The sequence below is a fragment of the Trachypithecus francoisi genome, unplaced genomic scaffold (genome assembly GCF_009764315.1).
Source record: "Trachypithecus francoisi isolate TF-2019V2 unplaced genomic scaffold, Tfra_2.0 Lachesis_group17, whole genome shotgun sequence".
Classification (NCBI taxonomy): Eukaryota; Metazoa; Chordata; class Mammalia; order Primates; family Cercopithecidae; genus Trachypithecus; species Trachypithecus francoisi.
In genome coordinates, this window is record NW_022681462.1 from 79,329,406 (window position 1) to 79,347,236 (window position 17,831).

The 17,831-nt window shown below is 41.5% G+C and overlaps 1 protein-coding gene across 1 annotated transcript in view; it reads right to left on the reverse strand.

Moving 5' to 3' along the window:
* Positions 1-10,828: 10,828 nt before the first annotated feature.
* WDR43 (WD repeat domain 43) overlaps positions 10,829-17,831 on the reverse strand; it is a 57,075-nt gene continuing 50,072 nt past the window's right edge. Inside the window, exons 15-18 of the mRNA XM_033176162.1 lie at positions 17,459-17,572; positions 16,660-16,729; positions 12,538-12,587; positions 10,829-12,436 (exon numbers count right to left, since the gene is read on the reverse strand). Of these exons, the coding sequence (XP_033032053.1) occupies positions 12,254-12,436; positions 12,538-12,587; positions 16,660-16,729; positions 17,459-17,572 (417 nt within the window). The 3' untranslated portion in view covers positions 10,829-12,253. The remainder of the gene's footprint in view (positions 12,437-12,537; positions 12,588-16,659; positions 16,730-17,458; positions 17,573-17,831) is intronic.

The following is a 17,831-nucleotide window of genomic DNA, read 5'->3' on the forward strand; positions in this document are numbered from 1 at the left end:
AAAGTAACCTGGACAATCCCAACAGGCCTGGAGAAGGTGAGAAAAAACACAATTGTAGCACCCTGGTGGTACTTCCCCTAAATTCACCAAATCCAAGCAACAGTAAAAAGCCAGTACACACGTGTGCACTCTAAAATCCAAAAACGGAATGTCAGCCCGGTGTAGTGGCTCACGCCCGTAATCCCAACATTTGGGGAAGCTGAGCAGGGAGGATCGCTTGAGTCCAGGAGTTCAAAATCTGGGCAACTTAGCAAGACCCCATCTCTACAAAAAAATTTAAAACTATCCAGGCATGGTGGTGCATGCCTGCAGTCCCAGCTACTCGGGAGGCTGAAGCAGGAGGATCACTTGAGCTCAGGAGTCCGAGGCTGCAGTGAGCCATGATCATGCCACTGCACTCCAGCCTGGACAATGGGGCGAGACCCTGTCTCAAAAGAAAAGAGGGAAAAAAAACCCAGGTCTAGTGAGGGAGAAAGGAACATGTGGAGACACCTGAAAAGAACCATAGGCTCTCCACTCATTAAAACTCATTTTGGTTGCCTAACACCAGATAATCTCTTACACCTGATTTCCAACCGATCAAGGACCTCCGTTCTAAAATGCTCGAGTTGCGAGTTTCTAGAACGGACCTATTTGTCTTTCACTTTCATCACTCTTGCTTCCTAGAAGGCCCTCCCTCAAATCCTAAAATCTTTTAGATCCCTAGCTCTTAATAGATCCATTTCTTTTTTGTGATGACTGTAATGGCTTCACTGGTGAAAGTTAATGACTCATTCTACCTCACGTCCTAATCAGTTGCTCAACTGTGTCTCCCTACTCATCCCTACACCATAGTCCCACTCCTAGGGACTATGAGCACCAGCTGTGAGAGAGTGGCACTAAAAACCCCCCAAAAAACAAAAAAAAAACCCTGTTGAAGATACCCTCCCCACCCTTGTAGACCCTCCACTTCTTCCCTATCCTGTGAAACTAAAGTTCGAAATAAACACACAAAATCATTCATTCAGGAGGTAAAAGCGTGGTAAGTACCGTGTGCACAAACCTTATCAATGTTGCCCAAAGTGGGATGTTCAGATACACACACTCCTAAAGGAGCAATGAGATCATTTCTTCCAATGTCATGACTCCAGCCAGAGGCAGAAGAGCCACAATTCCCAATTTTTAAAAATCATCATCATGGTATTACTATCATATGAGAAAAGTAAATTTTAATGTTATAATATTCCACGATGAAATCAATTCTTGGCCAGGCGCAGTGGCTCACGCCTGTAATCCCAGCACTTTGGGAGGCCGAGGCAGGCGGATCACCTGAGGTCAGGAGTTCAAGACTAGCCTGGCCAACATGGTGAAACCCTGTCTCTACTAAAAATACAAAAATTAGCCGGGCGTGGTGGCAGGTGCCTGTAATCCCAGCCACTTGGGAGGCTGAGGCAGGAGAATCACTTGAACCCTGGAGGCGGAGGTTGCAGTGAGCCGAGATCGTACCACTGCACTCCAGCCTGGGCAACAAGAGCAAAACTCCATCTCAAAAAAAGAAAAAAAAAAGAAACAAAATCAATTGTAAATTAACATATTGGCTTATCACAAGCCCAAAATTCCCATAGGACTTTTTTTTTTTTTTTTTTGAGACAAAGTCTCACTTTGTCTCAAAATCTGGTGGCACGATCTTGGCTCACTACAACTTCCGCCTCCCGGATTCAAGCAATTCTCCTGCCTCAGCCTCCTGAGTAGCTGGGATTACAGATGCCCACCACCATGCCCAGCTAATTTTTGTACTTTTAGTAGAGACAGGAGTTCGCCATGTTGGCAAGGCTGGTGTCAAACTCTTGACCTCAGGTGATCCGCCCGCCTCAGCTTCCCAAACTGTTGAGATTACAGGCGTGAGCCACCATGCCCGGCCAGGATTTATTTTTAACTTTGGTAAAAATATTGTTTGAAAGCTCATCTATAAATTGTTACCGCTGTACTGAGAGGCAATTTGATGGAACCTATTGAAATTTAAGGTACATGTAGCCCGTGACCAGAATTCCACCTCTCCTTACCCTCCTGAGAAAGATGCTGGCACAGGTGCACAGAAGGCAGGCACAAGGTCGCTGCAACTTCACTTTACTGAGAAACTGGAAGCACCCCAAGCGTCTACCAGTCAGGGAATGGTTCAACAGCCTGAGCTACAACCGTGATTCTCAGAAGTGCAGCCGGAACACAGCAGCAGCAGCATCACGTGGGACGCATTCTTTGGCCCCCATCCGGTTGAATGAGAAACTCCAGGGTAGGGCAAAGCAGTCTGTTTTAACCAGCCCTCCCGCTGATCCTGCTGCAGTTAAAATGAACGTAGTCCTATGTTATTAATTTGGAAAGTCCTCCAAAATATATGGGTTTTAAAAAAACAACGAAAGCAAGCTCAAGTTGCAGAATGCTACATACAGTATACCATTTATGTGGGGGAAAGAAATCACTTATTTTCTAAGAGCAAACCTGTATATATACAGATTCACAGGAACGACTTAAAGTAACCATGGTAGCCTCTGCATGTAATCACTAAGCCGGAAGCAGCCCAGGTGAGGGGCAAAGGTAGCCTATCCTTAGGTGTCATGTTTACATCTTTTTTACAAGAATGCACTTCTATATTACTTGTCTAATTAATATGCATTTCTTGATGAGCTTCCTAGAATAGTCAGTCATAGAGCAGGAAAGAATAATGGTGGTTACCAGGGGCTGGAGGGAGAGTTTATTGTTTAATCGATATGGAGTTTCAGTGTGGGAGGATGAGAAAGTTCTGGAGATGCAGGGTGGTGATACACAGCGTGAATGTGCTCACTGCCACTGAACTGTGTACTTTAAATGGTTAAAATGGTAGATTTTATATTTTACAACTTTAAAAAATAAAAAAGGTGCGTTTTTTAAATGTTAACAGCTGTGAGGCAGCTCACATTCCTAGCTCAATTCCCAATGACACAAACTATTCTAGCATGAAAACTGCCCTGTTCACAAGGCTCCTGGCAGTCACCAGTGCGGTGTGACCCCAGCCTAGGCAGGGGTGATTGGGCTAGGATGAACACCTGAACCAAAATGCAGTCAATCAGATGTTCCTCCCAGGAACTGGGAGTGTGGACTGGCTCACGTTCCCAGCAGGAAACAAACACTTTTAAGCAGAGCTAACAGATTTTTATAAAGGGACTACAGTACCTAAAACAGTGTGAGTGGAGTTAAGGGAGCCTACAGGGGAGAGTGAGGCATTCTGGCACAGGCAGAAAGCGACCAACAGAAGGAAATTGTCACTGGACTTCCAGCCAGAGTGAAGGGCACAGCCAGAGGACCAGGGCGGTCCCCACCAAACCACAGCCCCGCAGAGCTCAGCAGGGGAATGTAGGCTCTGACCGCGTGGCCTCCCACCCTCCAATCTCCAGCAAGGGAGTTGAGCTGATGTCATCAGTGGAACTCAGCCTCCAAGGGCATAGAGCAGATGAGAAAGGTGTGGGGAGAGGGCTGGATCGGCAAGTGGCTGGATGATAACATCATAACCTCAGGAACAGTCAGGCAGCCAAACGACAGCAGGAACTCTAAGGCAGCAGTTAAGAGACCACACAGCACTTTGGGAGGCCGAGGCGAGTGGATCACCTGAGGTCAGGACTTCGAGACCAGCCTAGCCAACATAGTGAAATCCCATCTCTACTAAAAATATGAAAAATTAGTCCGGGATGGTGGCGGGCGCCTGTAATCCCAGCTACTTGGGAGGCTGAGGCAGGACAATCGCTTGAACCTGGGAGGTGGAGGTTGCAGTGAGCCAAGATCTTGCTCCGGCCCAGACAAAAGTGCAAGACTCAAAAAAAAAAAAAAAAAAAAAGACTACACAAAAGCCCTAATGATTCTGTCTCCTGTAATTCTCCCTGCAGCCAAGCTATCTCTGTGTACCCTGACAATTCTTTGAAATTGTAATTACACTTGTTTTGCTTAAATGCCCTAATTTTTATTTCTTACAACCAAATAATCTTTACTTAGCAAAGTGGGAGAATGAAAAGGCAAGAGACATTTAGGAAAATATTTCAAGAGGTATAAAGACACCAAAAAAAAAGTGAATTCTAAAGCTCCCAAAGTTAAAAATAATGTATTGTCAAGAGAGAGCAATGGAACAGAATGGATAGTGCTGAAACAGACTAGGATCCTACCGTAATAAAGCAAGCACAAGTGTGCAGGATGGAAAGAATAATCCACAGTGTGCAGAAAACAGGCTGTGTGTGTGTGTGAATTCCAAGTTAGAGCTTCATTTCACAAGACACACCGAAAAGAACTCCGTATAGATCAGAGGCAGCTTTCAACTGCCTCAGCACAAGAACACATTTTACGTTGTGTACCCCCTAAAACAAGTTACTCTTAAGTACATGCAATGCACTGGCATATTCTATTTTAATTACATTTTCTTCTTTAAAAAGTGGTGGCTGCAACCCACTTTAATGATTTCATAATGCACTGAAAAGTCACAGTTTACTAAAGTATAAAAAATATACACACACATACACACACAGAGAGACAACGAGAGAGACAAGAACAAAATGCAAGAAATACCTGCCTGGTTTCAGATAAGTAACTTTTTTTAAGCTTAAAGTTTAAAGGAAAATAGTATCAGCTGGGTGCAGTGGTTAACACATGTAATCCCAGCACTTTGGGAGGCCGAAGCAGGCGGATCACTTGAGGTCAGGAGTTCGAGACCAGCCTGACCAATATAGTGAAACCCCATCTCTACCAAAAATACAAAAATTAGCCAGGCATGTTGGCAGCAACTATAATCCCAGCTACTCAGAAAACTGAGGCAGGAGAATTGCTTGCAATTCGGGAGGCAGAGGCTGCAGTGAGCCGAGATCATGCCACTACACTCCAGCCTGGGTGACAGAGTGAGACTCTATCTCAAAGAAAAAGAAGTAGTGTCAAAAAAATGAAAAGGCAAACCGTGGAAAATATTTGTGGCATATCTTTGGAAAGGAATGATTCTCTTTTATAAAGACTTTATAGGTAAACAAGACAATGCCTTTTTAAGCATGGACAAGGATCTAAACCCACAATAAAGAAATACAAATGGCAATGAACATAAAAAAAAAGTAGTTAAACTGAGTCATGATGAAATGGAAATAAAAACACTGCATATGGAGCCTAAAATTGATGGAATCTTTCTGGAAGGGGATTTTGGTATATTTCTTAAGTCTTAAGGGAGTATGCATGTCATTTTTCTCAATAACACTACTCCTAGAAGTATCTCGTAAGGATACATTTTAAGAAAAATACAAAATGTGTCTGAGAATGTTCCCTCTCGCATTACTTACAACAAATTAAAACATGAGAACAGTGAAAGTATAATATGGGCGGAATAGTGAGAATCACAAACATGATTTCAAAGGATAATTGACAATGATATTGTGTGAAAGATGATAAAATGAGTATGTATTGATCCCAGTTTCCTAAGAAAAGCATGTGTATTCATGTAAAGAGAAAAATTAAAAGGAGACACACCAAAACATTATAGTTATCTCTGTCATATGATTTTATTTTCCTTCTTTGCCAAAATTTCCTCAATGAACATGTCACTGGCTTTCAAAACAATAGATTTTTACAGTCTTATTTTTAAAAAAAAAATTGTATTAAGTTCCCTTTTTCACCTTTGGAAAGGGGAACCGTGTCCACCCATAAGGCTGTGTCTGGATTTCTTGATAACGCCAAAGACAAAAAGGAATTTCCGTTAGAACTTATTCTCCCATCATGTAACAATTAACTGCTCTGAAAATAATCCCTTAGCCAGGCGCTGCACTCTGATGTTCAACGTGTACCCACAGATGCAGATCCATGGGGTTCTTACAGCATCCGTGAGACAGGTGGCACTGCTGTTACTCTCGTCACACTCCAGAAAAAAGAAGTTATCACTGCCACGCTGTGGTGTGGACCCAGAACTAGCACTCAGCTTCTGGACCGCAGTGTAGTCTCTTCTCACACAGACTGACTTGCATTCCTGTGTGCCCTCCTTTTATGTCTTGTACCTCATCAAACCACAAAAGTCACCAATTGAGAGACTCTGCCAGTTGCACAACAATGTGACTATACTTCATGACACAGAACTGTACACTTAAAAATGATTAACATGGTAAATGTTATGTATATTTTGCCACAGGAAAAAGGGAGAGGCCTTTGTCGAGGTTGAGTCATGAATTAACAAGGTCAAAGTCTGGCTGAATGTATCCAGTTTGTTTTTAGGTATAACCATATTCCTATGGTACCCATGCTCACCAGCAAGCTATCCCTAAACTATGAGAAAGCACCCTGACCAGCAACCCTAAGTGGGTGGGGCGAGGAGACTCAAAACATCCACATTCTAGCCAGTCAACTGTTTTTTAACAATTCCTGTTAACAAAAGGAGAGTGGTTAGCAGGCAGTAAGAGGACGTAGCACAACACACAACGGAGCCAAGACTTTGTCCACACCACCAGCTACAAAGGCCATCCAGTTCATTTCTCTTATTCCACCCTCTGGTCCAAACACAATCTTCCAGTTATGAAACTGGTTTATTATGCGACTCTCCTGAGTACAAAGAAGGGTCACCACCCAACAGGAACATCCTGCTCCACTGAGAGGAATGTTACTTGTCGCAAATAAATATAACATGCAACACAATTTCTCTTGGCAGCCTGGTTAGCGATTTGACTCCGTAAAATTGCATCAGCTCTAGAGACAAGAACAAAATTTGAAGTTTCTGAATCTGCAAAGCTTTGGTCCAGCTTTGGAACATCATGACCCACACAGGACCAACTAAGGGAGCTGCCGAGTCCTCGCTCAACTTCAGGGCTGCTTCCAGTCTCTGCTGAACTTTCTGGACAGCTCTAGGTCAGAGAGGAATCTCTAACAAACTAAACTACAACAGGGCCATGGGCAAGCCGGGCACAACATGTTTTCATTACCTTGTTTTTATTTCCCTTTAAAAGCCCTTTCTAACTTTAGCACCCGAAAGATGTATTTCCTCTCCCTTTGAGCCATTATTACCTAGGATATGCCAGGCCATTTTAAAGTGATAATTTTCAACCTTTGGATTTTTCATATGACATCCGAACAAACTTTATTTTGCACTGCTTTCCACATAATGACTTATAATTGTTCTGGGACTACAGGACGTCTGCTATCATGCCCAGCTATTTATTTTCCTCAGAAATATTTTTTTTTTTTTTTTGAGGCGGAGTCTCGCTCTGTCGCCCGGACTGGAGTGCAGTGGCCGGATCTCAGCTCACGGCAAGCTCCGCCTCCCGGATTTACGCCATTCTCCTGCCTCAGCCTCCCGAGTAGCTGGGACTACAGGCACCCGCCACCTCGCCCGCCTAGATTTTTGTATTTTTTAGTAGAGACGGGGTTTCACCGTGTTAGCCAGGATGGTCTCGATCTCCTGACCTCGTGATCCGCCGGTCTCGGCCTCCCAAAGTGCTGGGATTACAGGCTTGAGCCACCGCGCCCGGCCAATATTTTCATATTAAAAGTTACCCACACACATATGAACACAAGTTATAGTATGGATGAGTACAGAAAACCCAGTGTCCTCACGCAGAGTCAGCCAGCACCATGTGGAGACGAAGCACTACCCACCCCACCCCATGCTTTGTCCACACCAGATGTCCTCTATCTGAATGACACCTGCTAATCCTGTTACACTGCTACGGCTTCTCATTCTGCCACTGCTTTGTGATCCACTGCACAATTCTGTCAGCATAAGAACAGTGCTGAGGTGCCACAAAAGTCAAAGGCTAACTATATTTGATTAAAATAAAATCTAATTTTATGCCTGAATTGTCTTCAAAGACATGATCACAAATGGTCACAGGAGGAGCATCGAAAAAGCCACTGCTGCCTGGGTGGGTTCACCAGTTATCTTACCAATTAAAACGGAAAGAAACTACAGCTAAGGGATGGCAAGAATTCAAATCTGGCCCGGCATGGTGGCTTGCACCTAAGCACCACGCCCAGCCAGCACTTTGGGAGGCCAAGGCAGGAGGATCACTTGAGTCTAGTTTAGGACCGGCAACATGGCAAAACCTAATCTCTACAAAATAAATACCAAAATTAGCCGGGCATGGTGGTGTGCACCTCTAGCTCCAGCTACTCAAGAGGATGAGAAGTGGAAGGATCACTTGAACTGGGGAAGCATGATCATGCCACTACACTCCAACTTGGGTGAGAAAGAAGACCCTGTCTCCACAAAAAAAAAAGGGGGGAGGATTCCAATTTGAAGAGAATAGAACAAATATCAGTTCCTCCTACCTCACTGTCACTCTTTCTTGGGATCCCTGGGGTCCCCGCTCCTGCCCAGGGCCAGGCCTGGGGGCTCTTTCTCTATTCAGACCACGCCCTTGGGAAGCTCACCCAGTCTTGGACGGCTTTAATGTCACATCTATGCCAACACCAAATTACTACGTCCATCCCAACCTCTCCCCCAAGTTACGTGGGTGTGTACCTGCATGTCTAATAGGTATCTATAAGTCAACATGTCCAGAACTCAGTTCCTGATCTCCCCTCACAAACCCACTCCACCCACAGTAGCATCCAGGTGCTAGCAAAAAGCACCTGTGAATCATACCTGCTTTCTGGCTTCCTTGCACATCTCAAAAGAAATCCCATCAGCTCTAACTTCCACATATCAGAAGTCAACCAATTCTTTCCAACTCCAATAATACCACCCTGGCCCAAGTCACCATCACCTCTTCCTGGATTGCTCTAAAAGCACACTACCGGTTTCTGCCTTTCAAGAAACTGTCCTTCAGTGCTTTCTCAACACAACAGCCAGGATGATACTGAATTCTTAACACAGAAGGCAGACCATGTCACTCTTCCGCTCAAACTCAGCCTAAGACAGTTCCTACCATGGCCTCAAGGCCCTACGCAACCTGACTGCTCGCTACCTTCTGCTTTAATCTCCTTTTCTCACTATGTACCACATGGACCGCCTCTCAGTCTTCCATACAGCAGGCTCATGCGGACCTTAGACTCAAGCTCTTTTCTCTTCCCCAGATACCTACTTCGCTGACTCTCTCACCTCTTCCGAATCTACATTCAAATCTCTCCCTCAGTAAACCCTACCCTGATCAGAATTTAATTCTGCAACCAGCACTCCCTCACCCTAACTCCCAGCCTCCTTAATCTGCTATTCCACCTGTAGGGTGCCACCTTCTAACATAGGTCCGTGGCCTGTTAAGAGCTGGGTTGCACAACAGGTGAGTGGAGGGTCAGCCAAAGCTTCATCTATATTTACAGTCGCTCCCCATCACTCACATCACTGTCAGAGGTCCACCTCCTGTCAGATCAGCAGTGGCATTTGATTCTCATAGGAGGGCCCTACTGGAAGGGATCTAGATTGCATGCTCCTTATGAAAATCTAATGCCTGATGATCTGTCACTGTCTCCATCACCCCCAGATGGAACTGTGTAGTTGCAGGAAAACAAGCTCTGGACTCCCACTGATTCTACGTTATGATGAGTTGTATAATTATTTCATTATTTATTACAATGTAATAATATTAGAAATAAAGTGCACAATAAATGTAATCTACTTGAATCACCCTGAAACCATCCCCTGCCCCACCCGGTTCGTGGAAAAACTGTCTTCCACCAAACCAGTCCCTGGTGCCAAAAAGGTTGGCATTTACTCACTCATACATTGTTTATGGCCATCATCTCCCTGGCAGAATGTCAGCTTCTCAAAGGCAGATATCCTCCCCTGCTGCTGTTCAATGGTTATACATCAAGCTACTAAATAATCCCTGACACATAGTAGGCAATCAAGAAGCACTTGCTTAATGAATGAATGTAGCATGTTGGGCATTAACCTCCAATGGAATTACAACAACCCCAGACATATCAATGCACCCAATGTTTCCATTATGAAGTTCCAATTTCTGAGCCTCACCAGAAGCATTAACCATTCTACTACGGCTTCAAAACCCCCAAACCTGAGGCCCTGACATCTACTCACATTAAAACCTTCTCATATTCATTTATACCCAAGTAATTCTCTTTTAAAAATTCATCTCTAATACCACCACCTTTTTAGGATTGCTACCAAAAAATATTTAAACCAGAATCTAATCATAAGGAAACAACTGGACAAATTCACAATGCAGGACATTCTACAACATGGCTTAATTTATGTGGACTCATTTAAACATTAAAATCCACACATACATAGGATGAGGGTGACTATTCTGAATTATTAAGAGCAATATGACAAGTAATTACAATATATGATGACTGACTTGATTGTGGTTGGAGGGCTGAAATTTTTCAAAATGAAAAGTTGGGAAGAAAAATTAATCTCAAAAAAGAAAACACACACAGGAAAAATACAATGAAATACTCTAAAAATAGAAGATTCTTTTCACAACAAGCCTAATTTAACTCTGGATTTTTCTAAACCAAAGAAATAATTAGAAATTACCATGTGGTTTGTCATCATTTACTTCTTTAGGCAGAGTCAGGTATAAGGGAAATCGGACTCATAAGCCAAGTGTTGGTTACCAGTACAGGACTGAATTTACCAGCACATACCTCTTTCTTTACTGTCACTATGGCCCTGGGTTGTGAAGTCACAACCCAGTCAAGTGGGAATGCATGAAGAATCAACCAGCTATAGCTGACACTAGACTAACACAAATGTCTTGATTCTTTCACTTCGTTGCAAATTCTAGGTTATCCACAAGCTTTGAAAGCATTTACCTATTTAATGCCAGAGAAGCAAAACTGCTTTTTAAAAACCTTCACACCACAAGCCCAAACATGTGGCTGTGTTCCTCTACATATACCACAAGACAAGCACTGGGTAAAGATGAATATTTATTCACTTTACAAAGAGAATGGTATTAAATTGCCATAAACAGCTCCATTTATAGACAAATATAACTGTACATTACACCAGCAGCTGGTTCAAACTTGCTTTCCCAAGATGCTTATATGGCTCTGGCTCTTAAGTTGAGCACACAAATCTCTGTTCTGCCATTGGTATTAAAAAGTCCCTCAAAGATAATGGTTTTGTTTTACATATTCACAGGTGGGAAAAAATAAGTCCATCTGTCCAGCCCTTTCTTAGAGGTGAGCTTCCATCTGCATGTCCCCTAGTGAGCACTAAGCCAATATCGGCTCATTCTTTAAAAAAAAAAAAAAAAACTACTGATAATTTGCAAAGGCTTTTGTAGCACACCAAAATATTTATACATACATAAAAAATCTTGAGTGAGATTTATCATTTTGAAGGTAAACAGATACCCTAACACTGCCAAGAGTAGGTAATGAAAAGGAAGAAAAACATTAAATTATTTAATTATAAAAATATTTTCTTTGGAAAAAAATTCCAACAAGGTTATCATTAATATCTAAAACCAAGGAGAAAAAATAAACAATTGTTCTTTGATCCATTAGTAATTTAAATAAAATGAAAACCTCTTCAAAAGCAGCTATAACTGAATTTTTTTAAAAGTTGCAGGTAATGAGCACTTCTAATCTACATACTGATGATTCTTTACAAGCAATTTGCATTCAAGAAAAATCCTTAATATGGCTAATCTAGCTTTTTTAATGATCTTAATTTTTGTTTTGTTTTAAAAAAATACTTCACATGACAGCTTAAAAAATAAGTGGTTATTTTGGGGAAGCACTCCAAATAATCTGACTCATGTCAGATTATCACAGTTAATAGACAAACTAGAGATACTGATGATTTTTTTTAATTACTATCATTTTTACTTCAGTTTTTAGTTATCCCTTCATATTTTATGAAAATGTATCAAATTAAATGTACTAAAATTAAAAAAGATTTTCACTAGTGCTGCTTTGCATCTGGATTTGATGAAAGATACCAACCTGAGATAAGAGCTGCCTCCTTCACAACAGTCCAGTTCTTCAACTCCTATGGGAAAGGTCTTTATCTGCACTTGTCAATTCTTGATATAACCAATCATACTAGGATATTATATTATAAAAATATACCATATATTGGACACTGATGTCAGTACATTGCAGAAAATGTGTCTATATACTGTGTAAAGTTTATTAACATCTGAATGAAACACTCTTATTTACAGAGTCAGGTCTGGGGTGCTCAGGACAGCAGAGTGGCATGGGATCCACCGCTGTGAATTTGGAAATGTGCAGCGGTCCTTGGCATCCTGGCACAGAGGCAAGCCTCACCACTGGGCAAGGTGAGCCAGAGTTTATACGGTTTGACCGGCTTGCTTTGCTGTCTTCATTCTTCCTCACTTTCATTTTCAGGATCTAAGTCAGAATCTCCATTTAATTCTTTTTCACTTGCTATATCTCTGTCCTCACCATTTTCTTCATCTTTTCCTTCAGCATCCTCATCTTCCTCTTCATCAATGTCCTCATCTTTTTCACTTTCACTCTCCTCCTCATCTTCATCCCAATTATCCTAGTAGAAATACCAACAAGGAAAGCATTCATGAAGGCCTCATTCTTATGAGAGTATGAGGTTACAAAGGCCGATGTATATACAGGGAACAAATCACTCACTTCAGAATCCTTATCTGCTATTTCATCGTCAGACTCCTCTTCAGAAGATTCTGTAAGGGGAGAAAAAATCCAGCCTTAATTTTAGAACAAAACAGAGGGTATAGCCTGGAAAATAAACAGAACCAGATTCCTGAACTTACTTTTAGAAATATTATTTATATTTAGCAATCATCCAACTAAGACATAACTTTTTTTTTTTTTTTTGGCAAGCTGGAGCGCAGTGGAGCGACCTTGGCTCACTGCAGCCTCTGCCTCTCGGGTTCAAGCCTCAGGCTCCTGCCTCAGCCTCCTGAGTAGTCACCACACCCAGCTAACTTTTGGTAGAGATGGGGTTTCACCATGTTGTCCAGGCCAATCTCGAACTCCCGGACTTCAAGGATCCACTCACATCTGCCTCCCTAAGTGCTGGGATTACAGGCGTGAGCCACACCTGGCTAATTTATTCTTACATGTATAAAAGTATATTCATTATATTATTCCTTCAAGATCTCACTGGGCCAAACCAACTAGCCAAACCCCTTACAAAAATCTCATCTTAAAATACTAAGCCATAGCAGGGCCACCAAATAGCCCCAGCGGATGAGGAACACTTCAACACAGAAAAGCTGGCTTATAAATGAAATGGAAGAATTAGCATTATTTTTAATCCACAAAGTACTAACAATGTAATATTAGCAACTGATAAATTAGATGTATGATTGTTGGGGGAGTAAACACTCAAACACTAAAAAAAATTAACACAGCTAAACTATTTTCTAAGCACTAAGGACGATGTATCTCACAGTGGAGAGGAAAAAAATGTGAACACGCACAATGTGGTTCTCGGTGTGATGTAATAAGAGTGATCTGCATTGATGCAACCCCTCCAAAAATAAAATCTAATCAAACCTTTAGACCTCACATCCAGTTTAAAGGAACTGTAACTTAGAGGAGCAAATTAAAAGAAGCCAAAAGGAAGCAAATCCACAACCACAAGGTGGGGCATTCTGTGAAATACACTTCAGCGAAGTCCACGTCATGAAAAAGGGGAGTTCTTAAAGACTAAAAAGAGACTTCAGAAACACAGTAACCAGATTCAACCCCATGATGCACAACTCGAGTCTAGTATGGGAAAAACCGCTTTAAAGGACAGTCTATGGATAACTGGAGAAAGATGAAGATAAACTGAGCACTGGATAAAACTCAGGAATTGATTTCGTTAGGTGTGCTAATGTTATCCAATAATACAGAATGGGGTTCCTATTTTTTAAAGACATTCTAACATCCTTCTTCTATCTACTTTTTCTTAAGAAAATAAATCATTATCTCCAGATGAAGTTCCCTCACATGCCCATCTCCCTAAGCCCATTTCCCAAAAGAACCCACTGTTGTGAGCTTCTCATTCCTCAGTATGCTGTTGTAACATATACATTATATTACCCATGAATTACACATGTACATATTCACGAAAGACTTATATAGCAGTTTCCCCAATATGCGTTCCTTTTCCCCAGTTTCAGTTTCCCTTGGCAACTGCAGTCCAAAACTATTAAACGGAAAATGTAACAAATCAAGGATTTCTGAGTTTTCCATTGCGTGCTGTTACGTGCAGCATGGTGAAGTGTCGTGCTATCTGGCTCCGCCTGGCTGGAGAGGTAACTCATCCCTCTGTCCAGCTTCGCTGTCTACACTAACCACCTGTTAGTCATTTAGTAGCCACCTCAGTTACCAAAACGAATGTTGCAGTATCGCAGAGCTTATGTTCAAGCCACCCTTATTTTGCTTACTAATCCTTTACAATTATACGATGCTATACAGAAGGTATCATTTTGTGACTTGATTTTGTAATCAAACCTATGCATGTTAACTCGACCTCGACTCCAGGCACTCTGGCTAAAGTAGTGTTATGCTAAAGGAATAAATCATTTTAAACACGCTCCCACTAATGAAGAATTATGTTGTTTACAAGTCTTTTTCTTAATTATAAAGGCTGCAATGAACATACTTATATAATCTCTTTACATTTATGTTTTAAAGCTGTGTTGTCAAGCCTTTTAGCCTTAAAATGCTTTCACATTATTAAAAAACTGAGGGCTCCAAAAAGTTTTTGTTTATGTGGGAAAAGTCTACCTATATTTATCACATTCAAATTCAATTTTTAAATTTAAGAATATTTAATCTGTTTACAAATGCCCATCCATTATATGTTAACATAAATAATGTTTTAATGAAAAATGGTATTTCTGTGCTCACTTCGGCAGCACATATACTAAAACTGAAAAATGGAATTTCCAAAACAACAACAACAAATTCTACTAAGTAGAGTGGCACTGTTATGAACTTCTCATATTTGCTTCTGCATTCGATTTTTTGGATATGTTGTTTTATTTGAACTATATGAAGAAAATCTAGCCTCCCACAGACGACTGGTTGAAAAGTGGAGGACATCATGAGCCTCTCAGAGAGTTCCGGGCATCCCCATAGGTCCTCTGTTCATACTTGGAGAAGTGTTGGTCCTTGGGACACACAAAAGCACTTCAGGATCCAAGCACTTTGGGATCACTTTGGGACAGCCCCCCGATGAATGGAAGGATATGCAAACTGCAAACTTTGAGATTACAAAGTTGCTCTCTAATAAGAATGCACACATACTCCCACCACAGCATGAGTTCCCATTTCCCAAATCACGGCCAACACCTGACCATTTTTACTCTTTCAAATGTATCCATTTCTCACAATATGGAATGTGATGTGTGATGTGATAATGGTAAATTTTTTTGTTCCATGTAAATTATCGTGTTTCTAACGATTTACTGAGCAGGCTATCTTCTCCACAATGAGACAATACACACCATCAATTAATACACCAAGAGTCCATAGAGCTGCGGGTTTTTCAGGGGTAAGTATGCCAATCCATTGGTCTAGCTGTAACTCTATGTCTACGATCAATTTGCTACTCAGGATATTTGAGGATGATCTAAAATGTTCTCTTTTTGACATTTGCAGGTTTTGTTATCAAGATTCTACTTGGCTCATAAAATGACTAAATTGTTAGTACATGACAAAAAGGACAGCCCAGTGTTGTGGGTCATGCTTCTATTCCCAGCACTTTGGGAAGCTGATGCAAGAAGACTGTTTTTGAGGCCACATGCACAAAACCAGCTTGGGCAACAAAGAGACCTCATCTCTACTTTAAAAAAAAAAAAAAAAAAAATTAGCCAGGCACAGTGGCTCAAGCCTGCAGTCCCAGCTACTCTAGAGGCTGAAGCAGGAGGACTGCTTGTGTAGGAGTTTGAGGCTGCAGTGAGCTATGATCGACCTCGAGCCACTGCACTCCAGCCTGAGCAATAGAGAGACTCTGTCAAAAACCACAAAAAAAAAGACTTGTTCTTTGAAGGCTTGATCAAATAACCTTCAAAATTTCTGGGCGTATCTTGTGAGAGGTTTTATAAAGTCAATTTTAGAGCTACTGGCTTTTTCAAACTTTTTATTTCTTTTAAAGTCAATTTTGGTCATTAATGTTTCCTTAAAAATTAACTATACCACCTAGATTTTTTAATGTATTAACATTAAGTTTGTTCATATAGTGTTCTTCTGTTTAAATCTTTTCCATACCTGGCCGGGCACGGTGGCTCACACCTGTAATCCAAGCCCACTGGGATCACTTGAGCCCAGGAGTTTGAGACCAGCCTGGGCAACATAGAGAAACTCTGTCTTTACAAAAAATCTCAAAGTTGGCCAGGCATGGTGGTAGCACGCCTGCAGTCCCCAGCTACTCGGAGGATGAGGCAGGAAGACTGCATTGAGCCCAGGAAGTCAAGGCTGCAGCAAGCTGTGAACACGCCATTGCACTACAACCTGGGCAACAGCCTGAGATCCTGTCTTTTAAAAAAAAAAAAAAAGAAAGAAAAGAAAAAAATCTCTTCCATACCTAATGCCCTTTTTTGTCACTGTATTATACTTGTGCCTTTTCTTTTCTTATCTGATCAACCACAGACTTTTGCCATGGACTTGCCTATTTTAATTAGAGGAGGCTTGCCAAAGGAAGATCTTCCACTCATGTTTCCACAAAGATAACATAATTCAGTCACTGAAAACTGAATGTTGTAATTCTAGACTCCATCCCATGCCCCTAGTCTTTACCTTCTTCATACACCAACTTTGCCTTCTGTCCAGGGGAAGTTGCTCCCTTTGTTTTCTCTGATGCTGTTACCTGGAAGAAGACGAAGTACTGTTCTGAAGTAGAGTGTAAACATATCCCAAGTATCACAACCACCAGCATTCCCAACTTTCCCACTGCTGCTAACTCACCTCCACCACCGTAATGGAGGACTTTCATACAATACAGAGCAAAAAAAAAATCCTTCAGATACAAGAGGGAAAGAATCTCTGTAAAGCTGAAAAACTCTGAGGTGATTAGAGTATCTTTCTGTGCCAGAATTTTTACTGTATAAATACCCTGTAACTTACTAACTATATAACAATTGAAACACAACAGTGAGAAAAAAATTTGAGTAAAAGTTGAAATAGGCACAACTAAACTTACTGTCAAATTGATAAGCTTTCCAAGTTAAAGACTAGATCCTGATTTACCGATTTCTTACTGAAATAGGGAGCTCTCAGCCAGGCGCGGTGGGTCACGCCTGTAATTCCAGCACTTTGGGACGTCAAGGTGGGAGGATCCCTTGAGCCTAGGAGTTCAAAATCAGCCTGGGCAAAGCCATCTCTATGAAAAATTTAAAAATTAGCCAGGCATGGTGGTGCATCCCTGTAGTCCCAGCTACTTGGGAGGCACCTGAGCAAGGCTGCAGTGAGCTATGATCATGCTACTGCAGTGCAGCCTGAGCAACAAAGCAAGATCCTGTCTCAAAATGATCCCTATTCCTCTCTCCATTCCTACCATATCCAAAAGTTTTAGCCCAGAACAATACAATTTACTCACTTGTGTAATTAGAAGAATAAGCTTTCCATGAAGGTGTGAAAGTTTCTGAAAAGTTTTGACTCTGCTTTCCATTAACTGGTAGAGCGTCCCTAGCTGGGGTACCAGGTCAGGTAACTAGAGAAAAAAATGATCATTTGGCACTATTAACATATCAGAGATGACAAACATGCAAATCATGCTCAGCTATGCCTCAGTATTTAGCCACTGCACCACACACATCTGCTTACAAGTACTTCCAGTGGCAGTGGCTACTTGCAATACAGCCTAACAACATCACGAATTTTCACAGAAGACCCTCAATGTCCTAAGAGGAAAAAATAATAATCTTATAAAAAAAAAATGATACAAGTGCAAGAGAGTGAAACTGCAAGGT